The sequence below is a fragment of the Aotus nancymaae genome, unplaced genomic scaffold (assembly GCF_030222135.1).
Source record: "Aotus nancymaae isolate 86718 unplaced genomic scaffold, 86718_ANA_hifiasm-v0.15.2.pri h1tg000044l, whole genome shotgun sequence".
Taxonomy (NCBI): domain Eukaryota; kingdom Metazoa; phylum Chordata; class Mammalia; order Primates; family Aotidae; genus Aotus; species Aotus nancymaae.
In genome coordinates this window covers 1,246,831-1,274,013 of record NW_026988458.1, presented here as the reverse complement: position 1 = coordinate 1,274,013, position 27,183 = coordinate 1,246,831, and the positions used below count along the sequence as shown (strand labels likewise).

Here is a 27,183-nt window from a genome sequence, read left to right as displayed (position 1 = left end):
AAGGCCCACTCCCCACGGCAGTACGTGTTGGGGCCACGTGGGCACAGAAGGTTTGAGGGTGGGTGGGACAGGCACCAGCCTGGCCTGTGGGAGACCGTGGTGCAAATGCCAAGCCCCTGCCATGACATGAGACCACCAGACACCACCCAGAGAGTGGCCGTGAGCAGAAGGACCCGCCCAGAAACAAGCAGAGCCTTGGAGCAGCCGTCCTGAGCTCAAATCCCACATTCGCCACCCAAGGCCTCGGCCCAGGCTTCCTGCTCGCTAACCTCAGTTTTCTGTGCTGGAAAAATGATGGGAAAAGTGATGCTTTTATGTGATCGTGAGGACGGAGAGTTAAACGTAAACATCTGGGAACTACAAGCACGAAATGATGCTTTTATTCGCTCTTGGAACAGAACGTCCCCACGCCCACGGCAGGCCCTGGTTACTGATGAGGATGGGGCTCCGCTGGGCCCCTCTGGCTGCCCAGCTCTGCTGGGGAAGGTGGGGCCGGGGCGGCTGTGTTCCCAGCGTGGTCACTCCCCTGCCTCGCCAGCAGGCCCCGGCTCCAATCAGGAGGCCTAAGCCAAGTGACAAGCAGCGGGACAGCAGCCGTCCCAGCTGGGGCGTGGACTTTGCTCCGGCAGCCTGTCCCGCTGAGGACAGGGACACGGGACTCAGCCATACCATGGGACACCCGCTGCACCTCGTCCTGCTCAGCGCCTCCCTGGCTGGCCTCCTGCTGCCCGGGGGAAGCCGTAAGTGCCCCTCGCCCTTCAGACTCAAAGGCGGCACCGGGGAGCAGGGAGGGGCGGCAGTCGGGGAAACCCTCTCATCTCCGCGGCCTGGACCGTGGGTGCCTTGGCCGCTGTCAGGGGCTGGCTTCAGATGGCTGGACTTGGCCTTTCTAGCCAAGGACGTCCCTGTGGCTGAGAGTCAGACGGGCAGATCAGAGGTCACAGAGGCAAAAACGCAAGGACAGAGTCAGAGAGCGAGAAGGAGAGGGAGGGAGAAACAGTGAAACGGGAGACCTGGAGGCAGAGACAGAGACGGAGGAGGGACACAGAGGGAGAGGTGGGGGCAGGCAGAGACAGAGCAGTTGGCCGTCTGCCACCACAGGGAGGACGGGAAGAGGGGCACCGCAGAGGAGCTCCCAGGAAGGAGGAGGCTGAGCCGAGCCAGTGCCACCACCCTCGGACTGGCTCCGCCTGGCAGGGGCTGCCTAGTGCACAGCTGGATTGGGGGTGGGCCACCAGGGATGTCCAGGACCCCTAGGCCTGTCCAAAAGCAGAAACCCGAAAAGGGCAGAAACCAGGCAAAGCTGGGGGCAGCAGAGGAAGGGAAGGCCCCGTTGGCGGGGACGCGGGAGACGGGGACCCTAGGCTTGCGTGCGTCCTGGATAAAGTGGACAGGCAGGGGCACCTGGTGGACACGGGCATGGGGAAGGAGGATGTAAGGGAGAGATGGAGCAGGGGAAGACCCTCGTGAGGAGGAAAGGGGAGGCCCCTGGGAAGGCTGAGTGGACCCTCAGGCTTGGATAACTTATCTGAGGCTGAGGCCTTGCTGACCTGAATGGCCCCCGGCCCGGTGACACCGGAGCTCTGGCCACATCGCATGGGGGTCCTCTCCATCCCACCCTCAGCCCGCTCCCCTCCCCAGCCTCTGTCCCCTGAGCCCACCTCTCCCTGTCTTCCAACGGAACGGGACTCCCCTCCATGGGGTAACGTGTGGTTCCACCTCCCCAGCTCCTCCCCACCCCTCAGGCCACACTGCCCCGTGCAGGAGCCCTGAGACCTCTGGACCCACAGGAGCATGATACCCTTAGCCGTGTGGAGCCGGCCTGGCCCATGACCACGCCTGTGGTATCCCCGGGGCCAGCCTGCATCCCGGGAGGATGTGGTCAGCACCAGAGACGGCGCCAGGCCGTCTCCCTCCCCCACTCCGCCTCAGAGGTCTCAGCAGCTGCGCTCTGGGGTGGGTGGGACTGAAGGCAGGTCCCAGAATGTCCCACTCAGGACCTTGCTGTGCACACTTTTTATTTTAATAAAATCAAATACACACAGCACCTGCAGTCTAGCCTTGAAACGAACGTGGCTTTCCTGGCAGTCACGAAGCTCTTCTGGGGTGGTGGGGCCTCAGCGCTGCTTGGCTGGGACTGCTATGAGAAAGGACCGTGGACCCAGTAGCTTAAAGCCACAGAAACATTTTTCCCACAGCTCTGGAGGCTGGAAGTTCAAAATCAAGGTGTCAGTGGGGCTGGTTCGTCCACAACCTGGGGAGAGTCTGCTGTAGGCCTGTCTTCTAGAGTCGGGTGACAGCGGCCTTGGAGCCGTGGCTTGTGGGTGCATCACTGTCACCACTGCCTCCATCACCACGTGGCATTCTCATCACAGCTGTTTTTCTGTGGGTCTTCTTTCCTCTCGGAAGGACACCAGTCATTGGATTTAGGGCTCACCCTGCTCCTGTGAAATGTCTCCCTAACCAAATACATCGCAAAACTTCTATTTCCAATTAAGGTCATGTTCTGAGGTTCTGAGAAAGACATGAATTTGGAAGGACATTATTCAGCCCTGTCCTGACACCTGTGAGTGCTTTTGCAATCCAACTTTTTATTTTAATAAAATCAGAATACACACAGCACCTGCAGCGCCAGCCTCTAAACGGCTGCTGTTGGACTGGCAATTACTAACGCTACGTGACTTCAGTTTCAGTCTTTACATTCAGCGAGTTTAAATCCATTCTTCGTGAGTTTTGACCTTACTGGCTGAAACTTTTGCTTGCTGGTAAAAGCTGTTCGAATGCAGTTGCTGACTGTGGAAGTCACTGATGTTGCCACGACCAACGCGACCGTGTGTTCAAGGAGAGCGACACTCCCGACGCCTTCTGAAGAACAAATGCACACAAGTAACAAAAGCACGCGACGAACGTGTGCGAGTGTGGACACTCCGGAACTCTGATCTGGGTTAATTCCATTAGTGTCTTGAGACAAGTGTCTTAGAACCTTGGCACATTTTAATTTCATTTTGCCAATCCCACTCTACTCACATCAGAAAATGTGGCCACGTGGCCGAGGCCCGACCCACTCAGTCTGACTGAAACGCTGATGTGACTCGGCAATAACAGATGGCAGAAGTGCCCAGATTCAGTCCAGAGGCCCGAGCCAGACGTGCAGTCTTTCCATCATTCCCCTAACAAATACTGGTTAAGTTCCGGTCGTGCCAGGCATGGGGCACAGCTGTGACCAAACAGGCCAAGTCTTTTTCCAGTGGAGGGAAGGATGAACCTGTCAACATGTAATGTCAGAGAAAGGTTAGACGCTAGGAGACAAATGGCAAGTGTAAGGGGATGGAAGAGACACAGGTGGGGACAACGTCAGAGGGCGTGGTCAGGGAGGGCCTCTCAGGGGGAGCTGGGGCCGGGCCATGCAGGTATCTGCGGAAAGAATGTTCCAGACAGGGAAGTGACTGGTGCCAAGGTCCTGGGGCATGAGTCTTGGGCTCAGCCTAGGTCAGTGTGGAGCCCAGTGTGGCAGAGAGACGTGAATGAAGGCAGAGTTGAAGGTGGTGTGGCTTGGGAGCCCTGGCCGTGGGCAGACCCTGGGCTCTATTCCGAGACCACTGGGGTCGGGTTCCGGGTGGCCTTTGACTTCCTTGCTTCATCCCTTCCACCCCGTGCCCACCACCTGCATCCTGCCCCCACCCAGCCCTGCTCAACCTTATAGGCAGTGTCCTACCCCCTGAGCTGGGGAGAGGTGAGCAGGCTTCGGGGAGACGGGAAGAGGCAGGAACTGGGGGAGCACTGCACAGGAAAGGTGAATTCTTAGTGGTGAGCCAGCCTGGGGACGCTCAGGGGTGGGTGCCAAGGGGAACAGAGGTGTGGTCGGCATTGCAGAACAGCGAGTTCCTCTAAGAGTCACAGAGGGCGCGAGGGACTGACCAGAAACAGTGAGGGCATCAAGCCCTGGCTGAGTGGGGACCAACCCTGTGGCAAGTCTGTGAACCGTCACTGTGGCTCTAGGGCAGCAGAGAGCAAACCAGGCGTACATCAGTCTGGCCACAGGGAAGGATGGAAGAGAGGTGGGGTCGAGAGGTGTTCATGTGGACGTGCATTAGAACATCGAGGGCAAGGCAGAGGTGGCCTTCAGACCCCAGGTGGGGCCCAGGAGGCCACCGGTCCCAATCTGCAAAACACTGAGCCAGGCTGTGGTCATCCCAACATGAGAGCCAGGGGTCCCGAGGGAGACGGGCATTCCCTGCCCCACCCTCAGCACCCTCAGTGACTTTTGTGGAGTGGGGCGACATGAGGCTGCAGGTTGCAGCAGGGAGCCACGTGTACAGACTTCCAGGAGCCACGTGTGGGCTGTGTTTCAGAGCAAGTGCGTGAGGAGACGTGCAGAGTAATGGGGCAGGGTCAACAAACAGTAAATCTAAGTCTAGTCGGTGTCACTTAAAAAGTGGGGAATTTGGAAGGTAAAGCAACTGGAGATAGGAATGAACCTAAGGTTTATTGAGCACCTTCTGTATGCCAAACTCAACACTAGGAGTTTATACACTCTTTAAAACAACTCTAAGAATAGGTATTATTTGTAAGGTTTGTTCTTGCCAAGTTTAAAACGAAGAAACTGAGGCCAACACAAGAAGATCCAATATGAAGGAGTTTATTCAGGCTCCCGGGCGAGGTTCTGTGGTCCGACAGGAGGGGCCGGAGAAGTCGCACGGACTCCTCTCAGACGTGGGGTTTTATAGGGAGTGAAGGAGCTCGATTGGTTGTGGGAGAGCAGGACTGCTATTGGGTAAGGTTACAAGCCTTTGTTTGCATACAGGACTTGGCTGCTATTGGTTAGAATTACTCGGCTGCTATTGGCTAGAAAGACTCGGCTGCTATTGGCTAGAATCACAAGACTCCGCTTGCATACTGGGTTCCTTAAGGGAGGGCCAGGCTGTGCGAGAAGGGGAGAAGGGAACATGCCCGAGCATGTCCGAGCTTTCGGAAAAAAAAGGGGGGGGGTGTGCGTCCGAGCTCCCGTCGAGGCAACCGGCCTTACATTATTATTCTCATCTGCCGATAATGAGTAGTAAGTGACTAAGATGTTTTTGAAACTCAGAATTGCTTGGTTCTGCAGTCTTGTTTTTAAATCTTGGACATGGAGAGTTTGGAGTTCTGAGATTAGGGAAGGCATCCGTCACGGTGACACAGATGAAAACATGGAGCTCAGGACAAGTCGGTGCTAGAGAGATCAGTTTGGAGAGTCATCTTTAGAGTGGTGACACACTGAGTTTTTCAGTGGAAAAAAAGTACAGAAAAGACTACAGAGCCAAGAATAGAAACTTGCCAGTGACTTCATGCTGGCCATGAAATCAACTCAGTATTTAAAGAAAAAAAAAGAATCAAATAGAAAACTTTGTACTAAGCCTTCTTTTTTTTAATCTACTAATCAGTGCTATTTCTTGAAAGCTGCCATATGCGTGTGTCCTGGGACTTCATACATTGTACTTCTATAGCTTGTAATCGAAAGAGCATCACAAATCACCACATAACAAAGAGCAGAGACCTTAAAGACAGTGAAGTCAGGCTGAAGGCGCACAGCTTGAGCCAAAGCACAGGGCAGAGTGGGCTGAAAGCACTCTGGGGGAGGGGGAATGCAAGGAAGGAGGCTTGGGTGGCCAGCTGAGCCGGCGTGAGCACGTGAGGAGGCTGATGAGCTGACTGGATGGGATGTGTCTGCTTCTCCAGAGAAGGGTGCATGGGTCTAGAGCAGGTGCCTCGTGCTGTACCTCATAGAGAACTGGGGAGAGAGATGGCCATTCCCCTCCACAGTCCCCAAAGTGCCTGAGGAAAGTGTTGATGAAGAAGCCAAACTCTGTAAAGTATTTGACAAGATTTATTCTGAGCCAAATGTGAGGGCCATGACTCACGACACAACCTTGGGAGGTCCTGAGAACATGTGTTCAAGGTGGTTGGGTCACAGCTTGATTTTGTGCATTTTAGGGGGACAGATATCAATCAATAAGCATAGTGTAAACTGGTTCATTTCAGAAAGAGGGAAGGTGGGGGCTTCCAGGGCATAGGTGGCTTCAAAGCTACTCTGATTGGTAATCAGTTGAAAGAATATCTAAAGACCTAGAATAAATAGAAAGGAGTATCTGGGTTATGATAAGGGGTTGTGGAGACCAAGGTTCCTGTTACGTAGATGAAGACTCATAGGTGGCCACCCTTAGAGGCAATAGATGCCAACTCTTTCCTCTGCGGACCTTTAAAAAGTGCTACACTCTTGGCCAGGTGCCGTGGCTCATCCTGTAATCCCAGCACTTCGGCAGATCACTTGAGGTCAGGAGTTCAAGACCAGCCTGGCCAATATGGTGAAATTCCATCTCTACTAAATACAAAAGTTAGCTGGGTGTGGTAGTGCTCACCTGTAGTTCCAGCTACTCGGAGGCTGAGGCAAGATAATGTCCTCCTGAGGCAGGAGAATGGCTTGAACCTGGGAGGCAGAGGTTGCAGTGAGCTGACGTGCCACTGCACTCCAGCCTGGGTGACAGAGCGAGACATCATCTTAAAGGAAAAAAAAGGTGCCAGACTCTCGACTCAGAAAAACACCTGGAAAGGTAAGTGGGCTCTCTACGGAATGTAGGTTCCCCTGAGACAGCTTTGCAGGGCAATTTCATAATATGTTAAAGAAATACAATTTGAGGTGAAATAATTTTTTTAGGGCCTGCTCCATGTCACGTGATCCCATACTAGAGAAGTCAGGTTGGAAACTGGTATCTCATCGCTACAAAGAATCTGGTCAGTCTTAAGTTCTCTTACTGTAGATGCTGGTCAGCTGTGCCTGAATTCCAAAGGGAGGAAGAAATAACGAGGCGTGTGGGACCCCCCTTCCCGTCATGGCCTGAACTGGTCTTTCAGGTTCCTATGGAAGCCCCCTGGCAGAGGAGGGGTCCGTTCAGCAGGTTGGGGGCTTAGAATTTTACTTCTGGTTTCCAAGGGAGTGATCCGCCTTTTGTGAGGTGGATGTGGTGAGGGACACTGCAGTTGGGGGGCCCGGGCGAGGGTGACCGGAGCTTTTCACCCTGTCCTGCTGTCTTCCAGTGTTCATCCGCAGGGAGCAGGCCAACAACGTCTTGGCGAGGGTCAGGAGGGCCAATTCCATTTTAGAAGAGTTAAAGAAAGGAAACCTCGAGAGGGAGTGCATGGAAGAGACCTGCTCCTACGAAGAGGCCCGCGAGGTCTTCGAGGACAGCGACCAGACGGTAAGGGCCGGGGCTGGGCTGCGGGAAGGCGCTCAGGCCGGGGCGCCCTCGCTGGCCCCGCAGCTCCGTCCCCCACCCTCGGGGCTGTCTGGAGGAAGGGGCGGCGCGAAAGGGCTTTCCGGGGCGGGGCCCAGCGAATCGCGGCCGCGACTGAGTCCTGCCCACGGGGACGTGGTGCCGCCCCCGCCGACTCCTTCGCGGCGCCCACGTCCCCCGAGGGTCACAGGGCTTATACCGGGTTAAGTCCATTTACAAATACAATGTTAACCTAAAAACCAATACTCATGGCCTCGGCCAGCGCCTCACCGAGGGGCAGTGGGCTGAGATCGTGCCCTCCCACGCCCGCAGTGAGAGCGCGAGCGCCGGGCCCGCGTCCGGCCTTGGCCGCTGCGGACGCTGAGAGCCGCAGCCTACCGCGGGAGTGCGCAGGCGCACAACGGACGCCAGGCCGCGAAACTGCGCAGCAGAAGGACCCGCGCTGGGGCTGGGCCGCGAACCCAGCATCGCGCCTGCGCAGCAGGAAAACCGGCTGTGGCGCCTGGCAACGAACCCAGCACTGCGCCTGTGCAGCAGGAGGAGCGCGCTCACACCAGGCCGCGATTGCAGCCTCAGCAGCCCCGCGCGGAGAGTGCTCGCCCCCTCTTCCCCGGAAGAGGCGGGGCTTCGGACGGACCTGGGAAGGGACGAGGGGTCTTGAGGGGTTTTGAGGCCTCACCCCAGGCCTCAGGAAAGGTGGCCGCAGGGCAGGACTCTGAAGTGGAAGTGGGCGGAACTGACAAAAATGAGCTGAAGAGAAGAGAGTAGCCGGGAAGGGGTCCAAGCTAGAGCTCAGCGTGTAACAGCTAGGCCAGCCGTGGCTGCTGCCACCAGCCACACCACTGACTGTGGACCCGAATGGAAACGTCAAGGCTCCTTACAGGTCCCCAGCACAGGCCACCGCCAAAGGTTACTGGGGAAGAACCCTGCAGCCTGAGACCACCTGACTGACGTCACCCTGAAGATCCATCCAAAATAGCTGGGGAAAATTCACCTTCTAATGATCCCTGCAGACTAGGGTGAAGTTGCAAGTTATGGCCAGGTCAAGGAATTATAAGTCAATAAATAAACTCCCACAGGAAGACATATTTGGAGTCCAGGAAAATCTGGAAAACACCAAGAAGGGCGAGCTCAGCATCAGCCCCTGTGAAATTGCACTGCTGTCTCCTGGCTCACATGTCGCCTCATCCTTACTGTAGCCTCAAAGGCAAGGAGACCCAATATTATTTGAGTACTTGGACTTGATCCTGAGTGACTTTCTGAGAAAGCAATGTATCGTCTGCCCTAAGATCACCACATATATGAGAAGTTTTTTGGATGAGTTGAGATTTCTAGACATTGAAACCTTCATGATGAACGTCATCCCAGGGTAGCAGGGGCTAAGCCTTTCATCACCTGCCACAACAAGGTGGGCATTAACTTATGTTTGGGAATTGCGTCAGGACTCTACCTTAAGATGCTGATTAGTGGCATTGATTGGATTTATGAAATTGGATACCAGTTAAGGAATAAGAGAATGTATTTGATTTGCCACCCTGAGTTCAGCACCTGTTGGTTTTACATGGTCTATGCAGACTATCATGATCTCATTGAAATCCCAGAAAAGAGTATTCAGGGGTGAAGCACATCACAGGTGGTTCCAAGGTCACCCACCATCCAGATGGCCCAGAAAACCAAACCTATGGAGTTGACTTCTGCTCACCCTTCTGGAGAATCAGCATGGTAGAAGAGCTTGAAAAAGTGCCAGGTGTGACGCTGCCAGAAACTAACCTCTTTAGAACTGAAGAAACTCAAAAAATTCTTGGTGATTTCTATGTAACAAAAGCTTTTGAAAGTCTTCTACCTCAGACCACAGCCAGGCTCCTTGATAAGCTTATCAAGGAGTTCCTGAAAGTGACTTACATCAGTCCAACATTTATCTGTTATCACCTGCAGATAATGAGCTCTTTGACCAAATGGATCATTCTAAGAATGTCTCACTTAGCACTTTGAGCTAGTTGTCATGAAGATAGCTGAATGTTTCCATGCAGCAACAGCAGCAGCTGTTGAGAAACAAGACAAGGCCAGTGAAGATGATGAGGCCATGTTCATAGGTGAATACTTCTGTAGAGTCCTAGAATATGGGCTTTCCCCCACAGATGGTTGGAGTGTGACAATCAAATGTGTTACCATATTTCTCATAGACTCACAACATCAAGGAAATACTTCTGCCTCCTGGCATGAAGCTTGAAAACAAGAAAGAGAATATAGCAACCACTAATACAACGGAAAGCACAACGTTGACACTTCTATCTAGAACATTTAAATTGTCTAAGTTGTGTGATTCAGATATCTTTGCATTTCTGCAAAAGATCAAGATCTACTCTAATTCCTAATTAAATTAAGAATTCCTTTTTATTCCTTGTTAGCAAATAAATGATTTGTCTCTAATAGAAAAAATTTAGAATTTTAGCAACTATATTCAAATATTTCTTATATATACACATTTTTCTCCACTGGTAGAATTTTTCTTTAATAAAATAATGCTGACTCAAGTTTATGTTTAACTCAGCATCATTTCTCAACAATCTTCTTCTATATAGCTGTGCTATATTTTATCATATGCATTTACTCTTCTCACAGTTTGGCCATATAAGTTATTTCTAAATATTGCTTTTAGGAAAACACATATGCATGCATTTCTTCTAGATTATTTTCTAAGAATGGCTTCTCCAGAGAGAGAGATGACTGAATTAAAGGTTATCAACAAATTCCAATTCCAGATAAGATGAAGAAACCACATTCCACACCATCTCTCCCACTAAGTGTAGCTCCAAAACGTGGATAGAATGCATGTAGCAGCTATTTGAGGACTCTAAAAGTAAATTGCAGTGTATTGAGGAATAAGATTAGAATTAGAAGTACTATATGATACAACTGGCTGTGAGTTTATCATTTTTTCCTCCAGTCTTCCAGACATCACTTGACCTGAATCCAATGGACATTTATAGGATTCTCTACAATAGCAGAGTACACTTTATTTCCACCTATGGAAAATTCCCCAAGGTAGACTATATTCTTTTTTCAAAGCATACCTCAATAAAAAGATTGAACTCACATAAAGTATGCTTTCTGACCATAATGTAATTAAACAAAAAATTACTAACAGAAAAATAACTAGAGACTTCCCTAAGTACTTGGAAATAAAGTCACATACGTATAAATAATCAGTGAGTCAAAGAGAAAATTTTAAAGGAAGTGAAAAGTATTTTGAGCTAAGCAAAAATGGATATGTAACATAAAATCTGTGGGATGCAGCAAAAAAAGCATTGTTTCAAGGGAAATTTATAGCATTAAATGCTCATATGGGAAAGGAAAGAAAGTCTCAAATTGTTTACATAAGCTTCCATTTTGATAAAGTAGAAAAAGACAAAAGGAAATTTAAAAAGAAGTCAAATAAATTGAAAACAAAAATAATAGACAAAATTAATAAGCTAATGAAACTCAAACAAGACTGACAGAAGAAAGAACAAAAAAGTATGTTGGGAGTGAAAGAGAGGGGACATCACTACAGAAACTGCAGATGTTAAATGTATAATAAGAAAATACTTTGAACAACTCTGCACATATAAATTGGGATGATATTTGAACAACTTGAATGAAATGGGCCTATTATTCAATACCACAAGCCGCCAAAACCTACGCAAGATGAAAGAGATATCTGCCAATTCACTTCTTAATTAAAGACCTTCTGAATAGTAATGCTCAGGCACAGATGATTTCACTGGTAGAATTTTACCAAACATTTCAAAAATAATACCAATTCTATATGATTCTTGTAGAAAATAGAAGAGGGAACATTTCTCAGTTTGCTTTAGGCCAGCATTACCCTGACGGAAAAACCAGACAAATACTGAAAACAAAACCACCCTATATAACAATATCTCTCATGAACCTAGACATAAAAATCCTCAACAAAATATTAGCAAATCGAATGCAGCAATATATTTTTAAAAGAATAATAGTACACCATGACCAAGTGAGTTTATCTGGGGCGCACATGGCTGGCTCAATATTAAAAAATAATTATGCAATCCACCATATAAACAAAAGAGAACACCCACATAATCATGTCAATTGAGGCAGAAAAGAAATTTGGCAAAATTTAACATCCATTTATGATTTTATAAAAAACCTATCAGAAGAATATCAATAGGAGGAAATTATATCAACATAATAAACTCATCTGCAAAGAATCTACAGTTGATATTATACTTAAAGGTGAAAATTGAATGTTTTCTTTCTGAGACTGGGAACAACACAAGAATGTCCATTCCCAACACTCCCAATTCAACATTATACTAGAAGTCCTAGCTATAAAGAAGGCCTTCAATAGGTCAAGAAAAAGAAAGAAAGTTATCACTATTTGACGATAACTTGATCATGCATATAGAAAATCGCAAATAATGTGAAAGGGAAAAAAGCTTGTTTTAATCCATTCTCATGCTGCCATGAAGAACTGCCCGAGACTGGGTAATTTATAATAGAAAAAAAGGTTTAATTGATTCACAGTTCTGCATGGCTGGGGAGGCCTCAGGAAACTTAACAATCATGGCAGAAAAGGAAGCAAACATATCCTTCTTTACATGGCAGCAAGAGAGAGAAGAATGACAGCTAAGCAAAAGGGGAATCCCCTTAAAAAAAATCAGATTTCATGAGAACTGACTATCACCAGAACAGCGTGGAGGAACCACTCGCATGATTCAGTTACCTCCCACTGAGTCCCTCCCACTACACATGGGGATTATGGGAACTACCATTCAAGATGAGATTTGGGTAGGGACATAACCAAACCATATCAATGCTCCTAAAATTTACAAATGAGGGTGACAAGGTCACAGAATACAAGGTCAGCACACATATTTTAATCATATTTTTATGTAGTAGCAATGTACGGTTAGTTGTAAGCCAAAAAATTTTAAATGCCATTTACAATTGCTTCAAAGAAAATGATATACTTGCATGTAAAGCTAATAAAACATATACAGGATCTTTATCATGAAATTTGCAAAATTCCAATGAAAGTATTTAAACAGACTTAAGTAAATGGAGACACATACAATGTTCATGGATTGAAAGACTCAACTTATTAAGATATCAATTTCCCCCAATTTGATCTATAAATGCGGTACCCTGCCAGTCAAAATTCGGCAGATAGAGACAAGTTGATTTTAAAATTTCTATGGAAAGGTAAAGGAACTAGAATGGCTGAAACGATTTTGAAAAGGAAGAATAAAATTGGAGGCTCCGCACTAGGTGATTTTCAGACTTATTATAAAGCCACATTAATTACAGAGGTATGAATGGGTGGCATTGGTGAAGAAGAAGCAGACACATAGCCCAGTAGAACAGAATAGTGAGTTCAGGTGTAAACCAACACAAATATGGCCAGTTTATTTTTGACAAAAGTACAAAAGCAGTTCAATAAAGAAAGAATTGTCAGCCAGGCACAGTGGCTCACACCTGTGATCCTAGCACTTTCACGTAGGTGGATCGCCTGAGGTCGGTTGAGACCAGCCTGGCCAACATGGTGAAACCCTGTCTCTACTGAAAAAGTACAAAAATTAGCTGGGCATGGTGGTGTGCACCTATAATCCCAGCTACTTGGGAGGCTGAGGCAGGAGAATCGCTTGAACCTGGGAGGCAGAGGTTGCAGTGAGCTGAGATCGCGCCATTGCACTGCAGCCTGGGCAACAAGAGTGAAACTCCATCTCAAAAAAAAAAAAAAAGAAAGAAAGAAAAAGAATTGTCTTTTTCAACAAATCATATTAGTCTCAGTCTGTTTGTGTTTCTATAAAAAAAAATAGCTCAGACTGGGTACTTTATAAACAGAATAAAGTTATTGCTCACAGGTATGGAGGCTGGGAAGTCCTCCAAGATCGAGACACCAGCAGGCATGGAGCCTGATGAGGGCCTGGTCTGTGCTCCCAGGATGGTGACTTGTGGCTGCATCCTCACCTGACAGAAAGCAGAAGGGATGAACACTGTGTGAAGCCTCTTTTATAAGGACATTAATTCTGTTTACAAGGGCAGAACCGTCATGACCTAATCACCTCCTGAAGTCCTCACCCTTAATACTATTACTTTGTCAATGAAATTTTAACTTATGTATGGGGGGCGTGTTGAGACCACAGCAATGTTGGAACAATTACATATTTCCATGCAAAAAGAACCTGACCCAAACTTCATAAGTACATGAAGTGAACACAAAATGGATCATAGATCCAAAGACAAAATCTAAAGCTGTCAAACTGTTAGGAGAAAGTACAACCAAATTTCTGACACGGAGCTGGGCAAAAATTCTTAGACACCACTCCAAAAGAATGATTCATGAAGAAAAATGTCATAAACTGGACTTGCACTGCAAAAATACACACTGTTAAGAGAATAAAAATACAGGCTACGGACTGAGAGAAAATATTTGCAAATCACATGTGCAACAGTGGAATCATGTTCAGAATGGATAAAGAAACCTGACAGCTCGAAAGAAGGAAATAAACACGCAATTAAACACTGAACAAAAGAGCTGAACAACCACCGCGCCAAAGAGGATGTATGGATGGAAAATAAACGTGAGAACATATTCAACATCAGCTATTACGGAAATGCAAGTGAACAGCGCAGTGAGAACGACTACTTACTGTAACATAAACAACACTGACACATACGGTGTTGGTTAAGATATGGAGCAAGCAGAACATTGATACCTGCTTGTGGGAATGCAGAATGGCACAGCCACTTTGAAATGGAGCTCGACGGTTTCTTATAAAGTTATATAAGGTTACCATGTGACTCAGCAATCCCATTCCTGGGCATTTACCCTACAGAAATGAAAACCTATTTCCACATAAAATTCTGTACATAAATGTCGATAGCAACTCGTCTTTTTTTTTTTTTTTTGAGACAGGGTATTCCTGTTGCCCAGGCTGGAGTGCAATGGCACAATCTTGACTCACTCCTTCTGCTGGTTCAAGCGATTCTCCTGCCTCAGCCTCCCAAGTAGCTGGGATTACAGGTGTGCACCACCACGCCAGGCTAATTCTTGTACTTTTAGTAGAGACGGGGTTTCACCATACTGGCCAGGCTGGTCTCGAACTCCTGACCTCAAATGATCCACCCACCTCAGCCTCCCAAAGTGCTGGGATTACAAGTGTGAGCCACCACGCCCAGCCAACAACTCTGTTCTTCCTTGCCAAAAGGTAGAAGTAAGATAAATGTCTTTTGCTGGTTGTAGTCATACAATAGAATAGTTGTCAGCAAGAACAAGGAAGAAACTATTGATACAACAGTTGCACAACATTTTGTACATTTGTGTACAGGAATAACTTGGATGAATTTCAAAGACTTTGTGTTGAACAAACAGCTAGTTTCACACGGTCCTATAATGGACACTTTCATTTACACGCATCTCAGTAAGTCATTATTACTGTGATGAGCAGATTAGTGGTGAAGCAGGGTTTGCCCGGGGTTGGCAGGTGGGGGGTGACGGCATGGGGAATTCTGGGGGGAGGATGGAGCTCTTCGTATCCTGCTCGTGTGGTTACACAAGTCTCTACATGTGTTGAAAATCACAGACGTGTACACCAAAACATTGATTTTACTGTGATGATTTTTAAACTAAAAATGTAAAACAACGATGTGTGTGCCTCCCAGGGCAGCTGTAACAAAGTCCACAAATGCCTTAAAACAACAGGGATGTACTGTCGCAGCTTTGGAGGCAGGTGCAAAATTAAGGTGTTGGCGGTGCTGATTCCTCCTGAAGGTCGCGAGAGAGTCTCCGTCCCAGGGTCTCCGCTTGCTTCCGGGGCACCCAGCAAGCGTGGGCGTCCTTGGGATGCATCGCTCCGATCTCTGCTTTCACCTTCACATGGCCTTCTCTCTCTGTGGCGCTGTGTGACGTTTTCCGTCTCGTATAAGGACACTGTCTTTGATTTAGGGCCTGCACTGACCCAGCATGACCTTATCCACAGCCTTGCCTTGTCACAGCTGCAGAGACCCTATTTCAGGCTAAGCTTATATTCTGAGGCTAATGCAGGTGGGCCTGAATTAGGGAGGACACTATTCAACCAACGTTTTTTTTAGAGAATTAAAAAAAATAAGACTGCGGACGTTTTTTAGTATAATACAGGCTCTTGATACCTAGTTTAAGCTAATCAGCAATAAGTATCTTTCAGCGAACATAATGACTATTGACAAGCACGTGACCCTTGTCTGAATGTTTAGCGCAGGCACATCAGCTAAAAACCATCTGCTGACCAGCAAACAGAGCAAGCTATCTTTGGCGCAATCCATTTCTAGGTAATTAACTTGAAAATATTTTCAATATTCAAGAAAGATGGTGCATTTAAGATGCCTGAAGCCACGTCTTCACAGAGGCAGAAGCTCTGGGTAGCTTTTCTCTTTAGATCGAATAGTTCTAGAACAATTCATTCCTAAAAGTGACTTCTGTTGGGGAAATACCGTCTTCAGCTTGAGTCAGTCAATTGTGGTTGATATTGGTGTAAAATGTCTCTGTTTTCCCCAACGTATTTTTTAATCTTTTTTTTTCCTTTTAGAATGAATTCTGGAATAAATACAAAGGTACGTTTTTTATTGTTTTAACCTCAAGTGAGAGGGGTTCATTAGGATATTTGAATTTTGAAAATATTTCCTGAATTTCCTTTCTGCTTTGGTTTTAATCTTACTCATTTAAGACTTTTTCCCTCGGGGTGTTTCCATAATAGTTATCGTAAAAGAGTTTTTATAGTAATTTTACACTAATTCTTGTTTGTTATTGACTTAGAGATATATACTTAAATCAGTACCTTCTCATTTGAGGATACCAAATTCCATAACTTTTCTCAAATACACGTGTACTGGGTAAAAGCAAAAGAGTCTGAAAGGTTAGATTCCCACCTAAGGTAGCGCCTTGCTTTCATGCTCAGTGGTGTCTCAAACGGTATCAGTCATTCACATTTCTCAAAATGACAACTGGACCTGTCTCTAAATCCGATTGTGTAAGTCCTCCAAGAAACGTGAAGTCCTGTGTTAGGCTTCGCACTCTCACTTCACCCCCCGACCATTTGGAAAGAGGAACCCTAACATCCTCTGCAGTCGAGGCTGCCCAGAAATGAGCGCCGTGCGTGTGCCTTCCCTGTGTCCTTCCAGCTGACCCTGTGGCTGCCTCTGACTGAAAACACGTAGCAAAACACCTCGGCAAAAATCAAAAAGCCAGGCCGGTGATCCACCTAGATAAAGGCATCACGTATGCACGGCCACAAAAGGGGGTGGGAAAGTCAAGTCCAAAGAGCAGGAAGCCACTTCCAGTTATCGGAACAGCAGTGCCAAGGTTAGCACGGCAAAGCTGCTTCCAGGACGCCCAGAAACGGCTTGCAGACTCCAGTTTCAAATTCCTCTCTTTGCAGATGGCGACCAGTGTGACAGCGATCCTTGCCAGAACCAGGGCAAGTGTAGAGACGGCCTCGGGCAGTACACCTGCACCTGTTTAGAAGGATTCGAAGGCAAAAACTGCGAATTATGTAGGTTCCTCTGCCTCATATACCTTCAGATCAGACTCCCCTGAAGAGTAGCAGGTGGGACGGGGCAAGAAGCACAGATGCGTAATGAACCACTCTTAAGGCATTTCTGATTTATGAAGTCTGGGCTCTATTATGCTGTGCCACTGTAGAATAAAACAGCCCTAATATGTCCCTCAAATGACTCGGTTTGGGGCTATGATGAGAGACACACAGTCACTTCTCGACTCCTCCGAGAGACTAGAGCGTTCAAGTGTGGGACCCGTTCATGTGTAAACAGGAGCGGACTCTGTTTTCCTTGGGGCCAAGTGCATTGCCCTGTTACTGCCGCGCCCGTTACCCTGTGCAGTGATTCTAAATCACCTCTTATTGATGTGTGTGGATGCAGGTGTCAAGGACGAATATTGGAGATTGTCCGATTGTAAAAATTTGATACATTTAATTATCTCTACAAGGAAAAATCACTAAGAGCTTTCTCTAATGTGGTGATTAATTTTCAAATAAGGAGTTAGGCTACTATTAGGTCAATTTTCCCTAAGGAAAAAGATTTGCATTTCTTTTAAAGTACTTAATTTATCATCTTTAGGCCATGTTCTTAGATTGTATTACTTTTGAATTTTCCCTGATGGGAATATCAATTATGCATCATTCCGTTACCAGTCCAGAGTCGCCTCCCTGGGACACCATTTGGTAACTTATGAGGCATAATCCTGCTCAGGCTCCCAGGGCTATGAATGTTTTCCAAAATTCCATGCATGTTGGTCTTTGCACTGGGATTACTTTTTCATTAAAACCCACGCAGAGGGGTGTGGAGTCCGCATAATGTGAGTGCTGCTGGGGCAGGGGGTGCCAGCCAGCCAGTACGTGTGAGGCGCGGGTCCCTGGAGCCTGGCGTCTGCCAAAGAAGCCAGGCTCCACCGGGCACTGCACAATGAGCTCCCCATGACCCTCAGGGTTGCCCTTTGAGGCGAGTGTGCCTGTCACCTGGCTCTGGCCCTTTGCTCTAGCCCAGTGGCCACTTTGTGGCAGAAAGACAAGTGGAGGTAGCTGGCAACCTTGGGCCAGCCCCGCCTCCATGTCCCCAGCCAGCCGACCCCAGAGCCAACGTGCCTGTCTCTTGCAGTCACACGGAAGCTTTGCAGCCTGGACAACGGGGACTGTGACCAGTTCTGCCACGAGGAGCAGAACTCAGTGGTGTGCTCCTGTGCCAGTGGGTACATCCTGGCTGACGATGGCAAGGCCTGCATTCCCACAGGTAGGAGGCACGCTGGGCCACAGCCACCAGCTGCTGATGGGCCGGGCAGGGAGCACACACCCACGCTGGTGGGCAGGGACATAGACGTGTTCTGGGTGGGCCTGGCAGGTGACAGCAGCACCAGGAGGGCAGGAGTGAGTCCTGGGCTCTGGGCTCAGGTGGCCCAGGCATGAAGACCACAAGGTTTGGAAACACACCCATTATTTCTGTGCGCCAGATGTGCTGTTTAACCTCAGCTTCCTCATCTGACAAATGGGACCGACACTCTTGCCTGAGTGCCTGGGTGATCCCTGGAGCATCTTGCAGGATGCCTGGCCCACCACAGGCCCTCAGTCTCCCTTAGGACTGGGGGGATCCACCCATGCCAGGGAGCTGGGGGGACCACAGGCCCAGAGCACCAGGGCAGGCGAGGGGCAGAGGTGGCCCGAGGAACTGGAGCTAAGGAGTGGGGCTGGGGTGGGGGTCAGAGGACACTCAGCCTCTGAGCTCGCTCTTTCGGAACCAGTGTTCAGTGAACTTATTTTTTCTTTTCCTTGATGAAAGTGGACAACAGGTGCCCAGAGGGCAGTGAGTGTAGGACAGACCGGGGCCTGGGCAGGGTGGGGACACGCCTCCTTGTCCTGACCCTGTGGGCATCGCCTGCGCTGGGCCTGCCTAGCTGTGGGCGCTTCTGCACAGGTGGGGCCCTCGAAGGCGGGTCCTAAGCATCACAGCTGCTCCTTGCACAGGGACCCCATTCCCACTCATAGCCTGCCCCGCCCACAGCTTCAGCCTCACCCAGGGGTGCGTCGAAATGCAAAGGCCCAGGCCTGCCTTTTCAAGAGCCTGGTAACCCAGCTCACCTTCCGGCCTCAGGCGCAGCTCAGCCCCCAGACTGTGTCCTGCCTGCGGCTGCCATGACTGTCCCCTCCAGACACAGGTCACTCCCGAGCACCCTGAAGTCATTTCTTGACATACGCACGAATATTTTTTAATTCTAGAAATAATCACAAATTCACTTAAAACCAAGTGTGATGTTTGAAAATAAAATGAGGGAAACTACTTCCTAGTGCAAAAAGTTTAGGCCAGGCACGGTGGCTCGCGCCTGTAATCCCAGCACTTTGGGAGTCTGTGGTGGGTGGATCACCTAAGGTCAGGAGTTCAAGACCAGCCTGGCCAACACGGTGAAACCCTGTCTCTACTAAAAATACAAAAATTAGCTGGCTGTGGTGGCGGGCATCTGTAATCCTAGCTACTTGGGAGGCTGAGGCACAAGAATCACTTGAACTCTGGAGGCAGAGATTGCAGTGAGCCAAGATGACACCATTGCACTCTAGACAGAGCGAGACTCCGTCTCAAAAAAAAAAAAAAAAAAAAGTTCAGTTCCATCTAATGGATGAACTCAGAACTTGTAAGGGTAGTGATTCCACACATGGGCAGAGCTGAGGCCTGCAGGGGATTGGGGGTGACAGCACCTGCAGCTGGTGAATTCGCCACAGCCCCCTCAGACCCTGCAGGAGCACAGCAAATAAACAGCTGAGCTGTACCCCCTGCCATCCACTTCCTCCCTCTCCTCTCCTGCTCCCCACACCCCTGCCTTCCTCCCCCTGCTCCCCACACCCCTGCCTTCCTCCGCCTGCTCCCCACACCCCTGCCTTCCTGCCTCTGCTCCCCACAACCCTGCCTTCCTCCGCCTGCTCCCCGCAACCCTGCCTTCCTCCCCCTGCTCCCCACACCCCTGCCTTCCTCCCCCTGCTCCCCGCACCCCTGCCTTCCTGCCCCTGCTCCCCGCACCCCTGCCTTCCTCCCCCTGCTCCCCACACCCCTGCCTTCCTCCCCCTGCTCCCCACACCCCTGCCTTCCTCCCCCTGCTCCCCGCACCCCTGCCTTCCTCCCCCTGCTCCCCACACCCCTGCCTTGCTCCACCTGCTCCCCACACCCCAGCCTTCCTGCCCCTGCTCCCCACACGCCTGCCTTCCTCCCCCTGCTCCCCACACCCCTGCCTTCCTCCCCCTGCTCCCCGCACCCCTGCCTTCCTGCCCCTGCTCCCCGCACCCCTGCCTTCCTCCCCCTGCTCCCCACACCCCTGCCTTCCTCCCCCTGCTCCCCACACCGCTGCCTTCCTCCCCCTGCTCCCCGCACCCCTGCCTTCCTCCCCCTGCTCCCCGCACCCCTGCCTTCCTGCCCCTGCTCCCCGCACCCCTGCATTCCTGCCCCTGCTCCCCGCACCCCTGCCTTCCTGCCCCTGCTCCCCGCACGCCTGCCTTCCTCCCCCTGCTCCCCGCACGCCTGCCTTCCTCCCCCTGCTCCCCACACGCCTGCCTTCCTCCCCCTGCTCCCCACACCCCTGCCTTCCTGCCCCTGCTCCCCACACCCCTGCCTTCCTGCCCCTGCTCCCCACACGCCTGCCTTCCTCCCCCTGCTCCCCACACGCCTGCCTTCCTCCCCCTGCTCCCCGCACCCCTGCCTTCCTCCCCCTGCTCCCCGCACCCCTGCCTTCCTGCCCCTGCTGCCCGCACCCCTGCCTTCCTGCCCCTGCTCCCCGCACGCCTGCCTTCCTGCCCCTGCTCCCTGCACCCCTGCCTTCCTGCCCCTGCTCCCCGCACCCCTGCCTTCCTCCCCCTGCTCCCCGCACCCCTGCCTTCCTCCCCCTGCTCCCCGCACCCCTGCCTTCCTCCCCCTGCTCCCCGCACCCCTGCCTTCCTCCCCCTGCTCTCCGCACCCCTGCCTTCCTCCTCCTGCTCCCCGCACCCCTGCCTTCCTCCCCCTGCTCCCCGCACCCCTGCCTTCCTCCCCCTGCTCCCCGCACCCCTGCCTTCCTCCGCCTGCTCCCCACACCCCTGCCTTCCTGCCCCTGCTCCCCACACGCCTGCCTTCCTCCCCCTGCTCCCCACACCCCTGCCTTCGTCCCCCTGCTCCCCACAGCCCTGCCTTCCTCCCCCTGCTCCCCACACCCCTGCCTTCCTGCCCCTGCTCCCCACACCCCTGCCTTCCTGCCCCTGCTCCCCACACGCCTGCCTTCCTCCCCCTGCTCCCCACACCCCTGCCTTCGTCCCCCTGCTCCCCACAGCCCTGCCTTCCTCCCCCTGCTCCCCACACCCCTGCCTTCCTGCCCCTGCTCCCCACACGCCTGCCTTCCTCCCCCTGCTCCCCACACCCCTGCCTTCTTCCACCTGTCTCACCGGTTCGCTTGGCCTTGACGCCCGAGTCAGCTGTTGTACCACAGGAAGCTTCCCACCGTCTCTCGGCGTGGCCTCCCGGGAGCTGTGTGTTCCAGATGCTCTTCTGTGCCTCCGGCTGTTTTTGTGCACTATTCCTTCTGCCTGAAAACTTTTTTCTCCAATGTTTCATTAGGAAAATTTTCAAACACGCAGCACACTGGATAGAAGCTCGCAGGGAGCCACGCACACCCAGCGCCTGGGTTCTCCCATTGGTATCCTCATCCAAAAATATGGGAAATATTTTTACCCAAACCCCTACGTCCTGTGGAATCAGATAGTACCTTAGGGCCTAATCCTGGATTGTTGATTTGGACTAATGCTGCCAGATTAAACAAATAAAAACACAAGACTTTCAATTTCAATTTCACATAAACAAGAAACACTTTCAGGGTAAGTATGTTTCGAGTGTCGCCTGAAGCATACATATGCTAATACATCCACCCATTTAGCCCGTCCCTTTCGTCCTCTGTCCGTCCGCCCACCAAGCTTTCTTGACTTCTTGGTGCATTTCCAGGCAAATCGCAGATGCCCACACTCCCCTTGCTGCCTGGGCTGCTGCCTGGGGTCCAGTGTTCACCGGCTGTCACTTGAGGGGAAGCCAGTGCTCGGACAGCTGCACTCACCTGCAGACCCAACCCCTGCCGACCTCCGGCTGTCTGACTCTCCCCCACGGGGGAGCCTTGCAGGTGTGGGGAGCCTCTCGCTGTGCCGAAGGCCCCGGTCGTCCTTTCTTTCAGGGCCCTACCCCTGTGGGAAACTTACCTTGGAGCGCAGGAAGAGGTCAGTGGCCCAGGCCACCAACAGCAGCGGGGAAACCGCCGACACCATCACCTCGCCACCGCACAACACGAGCGACCCGGACCCCACCGAGAACCCCTTCGACCTGCTGGGCTTCAACCAGACGCAGCCCGAGCAGGAGGACAACGACCTGGTCAGGATCGTGGGTGGCCGGGACTGCAAGGACGGGGAGTGTCCCTGGCAGGTAACAGTGGCGACAGCCCCTCGGGCCTGCTGGCCGGACCACCCGACCCGCTGTGCACCTCGGGGAGGCCAACCCCACACTCTGGGGGTAGCAATCGGGGAAGGCACCGGTCCGCACTAGGACAAAGGGGTCTGCCACCCAAGCCTGCCTGCCTGTCCCTCCCTCTGCCGAGGAGGCTGTGAGCGCCACGGGGAGCAGCCGGGGCTAAGGGAGAGGCTGGGCCCGTCCACGCCCCCCGACCCCCGTCCCACCAGGCGTTTCCACGGTTGCGTGTGGCGTGCCCAGGACGACGCTGTCCTGTGAAAGAGAAAAGGAGGCGAAGGCGCAGCCATGCCCTCAGGTGCCCTGAAACCTCCCTACACCAGACGGAGGCGGGGCTGATGCCCGGGAGCCGCCAAGCTGCAGGGCCGCCAGCGGGCAGGAGGAGGGCGAGGGGGTGGCTGAGGCCTCCATTTGCTCTTCTGTTTGATGGAGGCAGGAAGACTCCATGTCCTCACTTCATTTTTAATTTCAGAAATATTTTTACCCAAACACCTAAGTCCCATGGAAACAGAGAGTACCTTAGAGAAAAACACATCTACTTATTTTCAAAGGTAGAAAGAAAATCACTCTTTGAGGTTTTGTTTATTAAGACACAGTACCTTGCTCTGTCACCCAGGCTGGAGTGCAGTGGTGTAATCTCAGCTCACTGCAACCTCCACCTCCTGGGTTCAAGTGATTCTCGTGCCTCAGCCTCCCAAGTAGCTGGGATTACAGGTGCCCACCACCATGCCCGGCTATTTTTTTTATTTTTAATAGAGACAGGGGTTTCACCATATTGGCCAGGCTGGTCTCAAATTCCTGGCCTCATGTGATCTGCCCTCCTCAGCCTCCCAAAGTGCTGGGATTACAGGTGTGAGCCTCCATACTGGGACCTAATCTTGGATTGTTGATTTGGACTAATGCTACCAGATTAAACAAATAAAAACACAAGACTTTCAATTAAATTTCAATTTCACATAAACAAGAAATACTTTTGGGGTAAGTATGTTTCGGGTGTCGCCTGAAGCATACATAGGCTAAAAAGTATTTTCTGTTTATCTGAGTGAAATCTAACTGAATGTATTAATCAGTTTTCACACTGCTGATAAAGACATACCTGAGACTAATTTATAAAGAAAAGGAGGTTTAATGGACTCACAGTTCCGCCCAGCTGGGGAGGCCTCACAATTCTGGCGGAAGGCGAAAGGCCCGTCCTAGGTGGTGGCAGCAAAAGAGAATGAGAATCAGATGAGAGGGGTTTTCCCTTATAAAACCATCAGATCTCATGAGATTGATTCACTACCACGAGAACACTATGAAGCAACTGCCCCCGTGATTCAATTACCTCCCACCGGGTCCCTCCCACCACACGGGAAATACGGGAGCTGCAGTTCAGGATGAGACTTGGGTGGGGCCGCAGCCAAACCATGGCACTGGGCGTCCTGCATTTTCTCTGCAGTCCTCACTTGGACTTGAATTTTCAGTGCCCAAAGCCAGAGTGTCCTCTCCTACAAGCAAGAACCTCAGAGCCGCCAGCACCCTCAGGAATTCCCCCAGGCCATGTGGCGGGGAGCCTCTGTCTAACTATAAAGAGCTGAGCGAGAGGGAAGCGCCGAAGCAGCTCTGACCCCTCATCCATGTGACGCATGTTTGTTGAGGGCTTTCTACGTGCCAGGCACTCAGCTGGGCGCTGTGCACGTGGGATACGAAACTGCGAAGCCCCTCTTCTGATACACAGAAGTCTAAACCTAGTTAGGGAGCTGAGACCCAAATCCTCCCAATCCCAGGCACTGTGTGTCTGGGACAAGAACTGGGATACGGGAGACCCCGCTGAGGCTTCACTGGCGTGAGCAGGAAAAGCCTCCTGTGTGGCTGGGGAGCTGGACTTGCAGCCCCAGGCGCGGGTTTGGAGGGGGTCCCGGGCAGCGGGGCAGGACGGAGCGCCTTGGAGGGCTCCTCAGAGGGCCCCTGGCTGAGTCTGTTGAGGTTTGAGATTCTTGTCTCCTGGTTCGAGTCTTGGCAAGTGGCCTCATCTGCATCTTTAGGAAGAACGGTTGGTGTTCATTTCTTAGAAAGCCTGAATTTCCCTCACGTCAGCTGGATAATGAGTTGATAAATTATGCAAAAAAGAGGCAAAAACATGACCCCTTTTCTAGCCATGAACGTTTTAGGAAATCTTTTAAGACTGGGTGTCGTCAGTAGTTTCACCGGCCTTCACATGCGCCCAGCCACTATCGCAGGACGGGAAACTCCCCGGAGAAAAGAAAGCCAAAATATCCCAGGCTCCAAACTTGTAAGTCCAGCTCCCTGGGGACAGCGTGGGGCACCCCGGTCAGTGCTCGGTCCCTGGGGACCCCTCACAGGAGCTGCCGCAGGGATCCCCAGAAAGTCACCTGGGACGGAGGCGTCCGTGCCCCGTGGGGGACGGGCTCGCACTGCTGAACCATTGGGACCCCAGGCAGGTGCACCGGTCCAGGCAGACGTTTCTGCACAGACTCCCGGTCCTGGGTAGAAATCCTGCCGCAGAGACGGAAAAGGCTGCTCCCACAGTGAGCGTCTTCTCCAAAGCATGGACAGATGCGCTCTGTGCGTGAGACTTTAGAGAATGCTATGATGGGTCTGGAAGAAAGAAAAGATGGTTCTCTGCATCAGTGAGTGTGTAGCGCAGGTGGAGAAAAGAGACGGACAAGGAGCTGTCCTCGGGTGGACAGCAAGAGACCGGAGAGGACAGGCTGGCATGGGGAGGGCCGGGCAATGCCACCTGAAGAGCTGGCCTCTCCGTTGGGCACCACCTGTCCGGCCTGGCCAGCCACACTGAGCCTGTCACGTCTGTCACAGGCTCTGCTCATCAACGAGGAAAACGAGGGGTTCTGTGGTGGCACCATTCTGAGCGAGTTCTACGTCCTCACTGCAGCCCACTGTCTCCACCAAGCCAAGAGATTCAAGGTGAGGGTAGGTAAGTGACACCCAACAGCACCCAGGGCCGTGGAGCGGGGCACAGTCACTGCTTGACAGAGACCACTAGAGCTGATAGAATTTCCTGGGAGCACTAGTTCAAATCCTGAAATCCTATTTGTGGGGTTAGGGGTGTTTCACAGAGGAAGGGGAAGGGGAGGGAGGAGGATGGGGATGCGGAGGGGACCCAGCCCAGCCCTTCTCCCCCTGGGTGTCCAGTCTCAGGTCTTCGAGTCTCTGGGTCCCAGGTCTCTGGGCCTCTGTGCCCGGCTAATGTTCTGTGTTTCAGTGTGTTTTCCTGGGAGCCTTCCGACCTCCCTCTCTGTTCAACATACTCTGGCCACCAAGCACCTCTGCCTCTTCTGCTTCTGTGTGCGTGGGATTGTTTCATTCACATCTGTCTTTGTCCTGTAGACCCTAGAGCTATTCAGCGCAAACCTAACACAAGCCACAGATGCAAGCGATGTATGTAAATTGATATTTTTATAACATTAAATGTTCTATTATACATTATAAAATACAAAAAACAGGCTGGGCACGGTGGCTCACACCTGTAATCTCAGCACTTTGGGAGGCTGAGGCAAGGTCAGGAGTTCAAGACCAGCCTGGCCAACATGACAAAACCTCATCTCTCCTAAAAAATACAAAAATTAACCAGGCGTGGTGGTGGGCACCTGTAATCTCAGCTACTCAGGAGGCTGAGGCAGGAGAACCACTTGAACTCAGGAGGTGGAGGTTTCGGTGAGCCAAGATCATGCCACTGCTCTCCAGCCTGGGCAACAAAGCAAAACTGTCTCAAAAAACAAAACAAAACAAATACACATGTGTGTGTGTGTATCAGATTTTATAATCTGAGATATATATCAGATTCTCATAATATATTCATTTAACTCAACATGTTGAAAACCTTATTTTTTCCACGTGTGGCATGTGAAACATGGAATAAGACATTCTGCGCATTTTCTTTCATTCTAAGACTCTATTGCACACTCACGGCACAAGTGTTTTACACTCTCGGCCGGCGGCCACACCGCACAGCCTGGGTCTGGGATTCCAAGCCTTTGGCCCTGGGACACCTGGTTGATGCACCAGTCAATGGACACAGGCGGGGCGGCCGTCCGAAGAAGGAAACTGTGAGATGACCGGTGGGGTCTCTGGTAGCGAGGCTGAAGGTGGTTTTTATTTGCTGCTTTGCACTGTCCTGTCTTTTTAAAATTTTCCAAAGTGACCACATGCCATTTTTAATCAGAAAAAAACATAGCTTCCTTGAAAAGCAACGGATGTGCAGAGGCACGTCCAGGCTGAGCTGAGCGCTGTCCTGCCCGTCTTCCCAGGGGACCGGAACACAGAGAAGGAGGAGGGCGGAGAGACGGTGCACGAGGTGGAGGTGATCATCAAGCACAACCGGTTCTCGATAGAGACCTACGACTTCGACATCACCGTGCTCCGGCTGAAGACGCCCATCACCTTCCGGATGAACGTGGCGCCCGCCTGCCTCCCGGCGCGGGACTGGGCCGAGTCCACGCTGATGACGCAGAAGACGGGGATCGTGAGTGGCTTCGGGCGCACCCACGAGAAGGGCCGGCAGTCCACCACACTCAAAATCCTGGAGGTGCCGTATGTGGACCGCAACACCTGCAAGCTCTCCAGCAGCTTCACCATCACCCAGAACATGTTCTGCGCCGGCTACGAAGCCAGGCAGGAGGACGCCTGCCAGGGGGACAGCGGGGGCCCCCACGTCACGCGCTTCAAGGACACCTACTTCGTGACAGGCATCGTCAGCTGGGGAGAGGGCTGTGCCCGGAAGGGGAAGTATGGGGTCTACACAAAGGTCTCTGGCTTCCTCAAGTGGATCGACAGGTCCATGAAAACCAGGGGTGTGGCCAAGGCCGAGAGCCACGTCCTGGGGGTCAACACGACCTCTCCATTAAAGTGAGGTCCCACTCAA

The 27,183-nt window shown here is 51.2% G+C and overlaps 1 protein-coding gene across 1 annotated transcript; it reads left to right on the top strand.

Annotated features, from left to right (window-relative positions):
• Positions 1–613: 613 nt before the first annotated feature.
• F10 (coagulation factor X) lies at positions 614–27,183 on the top strand. The gene is made up of 8 exons (XM_012470684.2): positions 614–740; positions 7,072–7,232; positions 15,863–15,887; positions 16,712–16,825; positions 17,946–18,077; positions 22,015–22,259; positions 25,119–25,236; positions 26,570–27,183. The coding sequence occupies exons 1-8, from the start codon at positions 671–673 to the stop codon at positions 27,169–27,171; spliced, it is 1,467 nt and encodes a 488-aa protein (XP_012326107.1). The 5' UTR covers positions 614–670; the 3' UTR covers positions 27,172–27,183.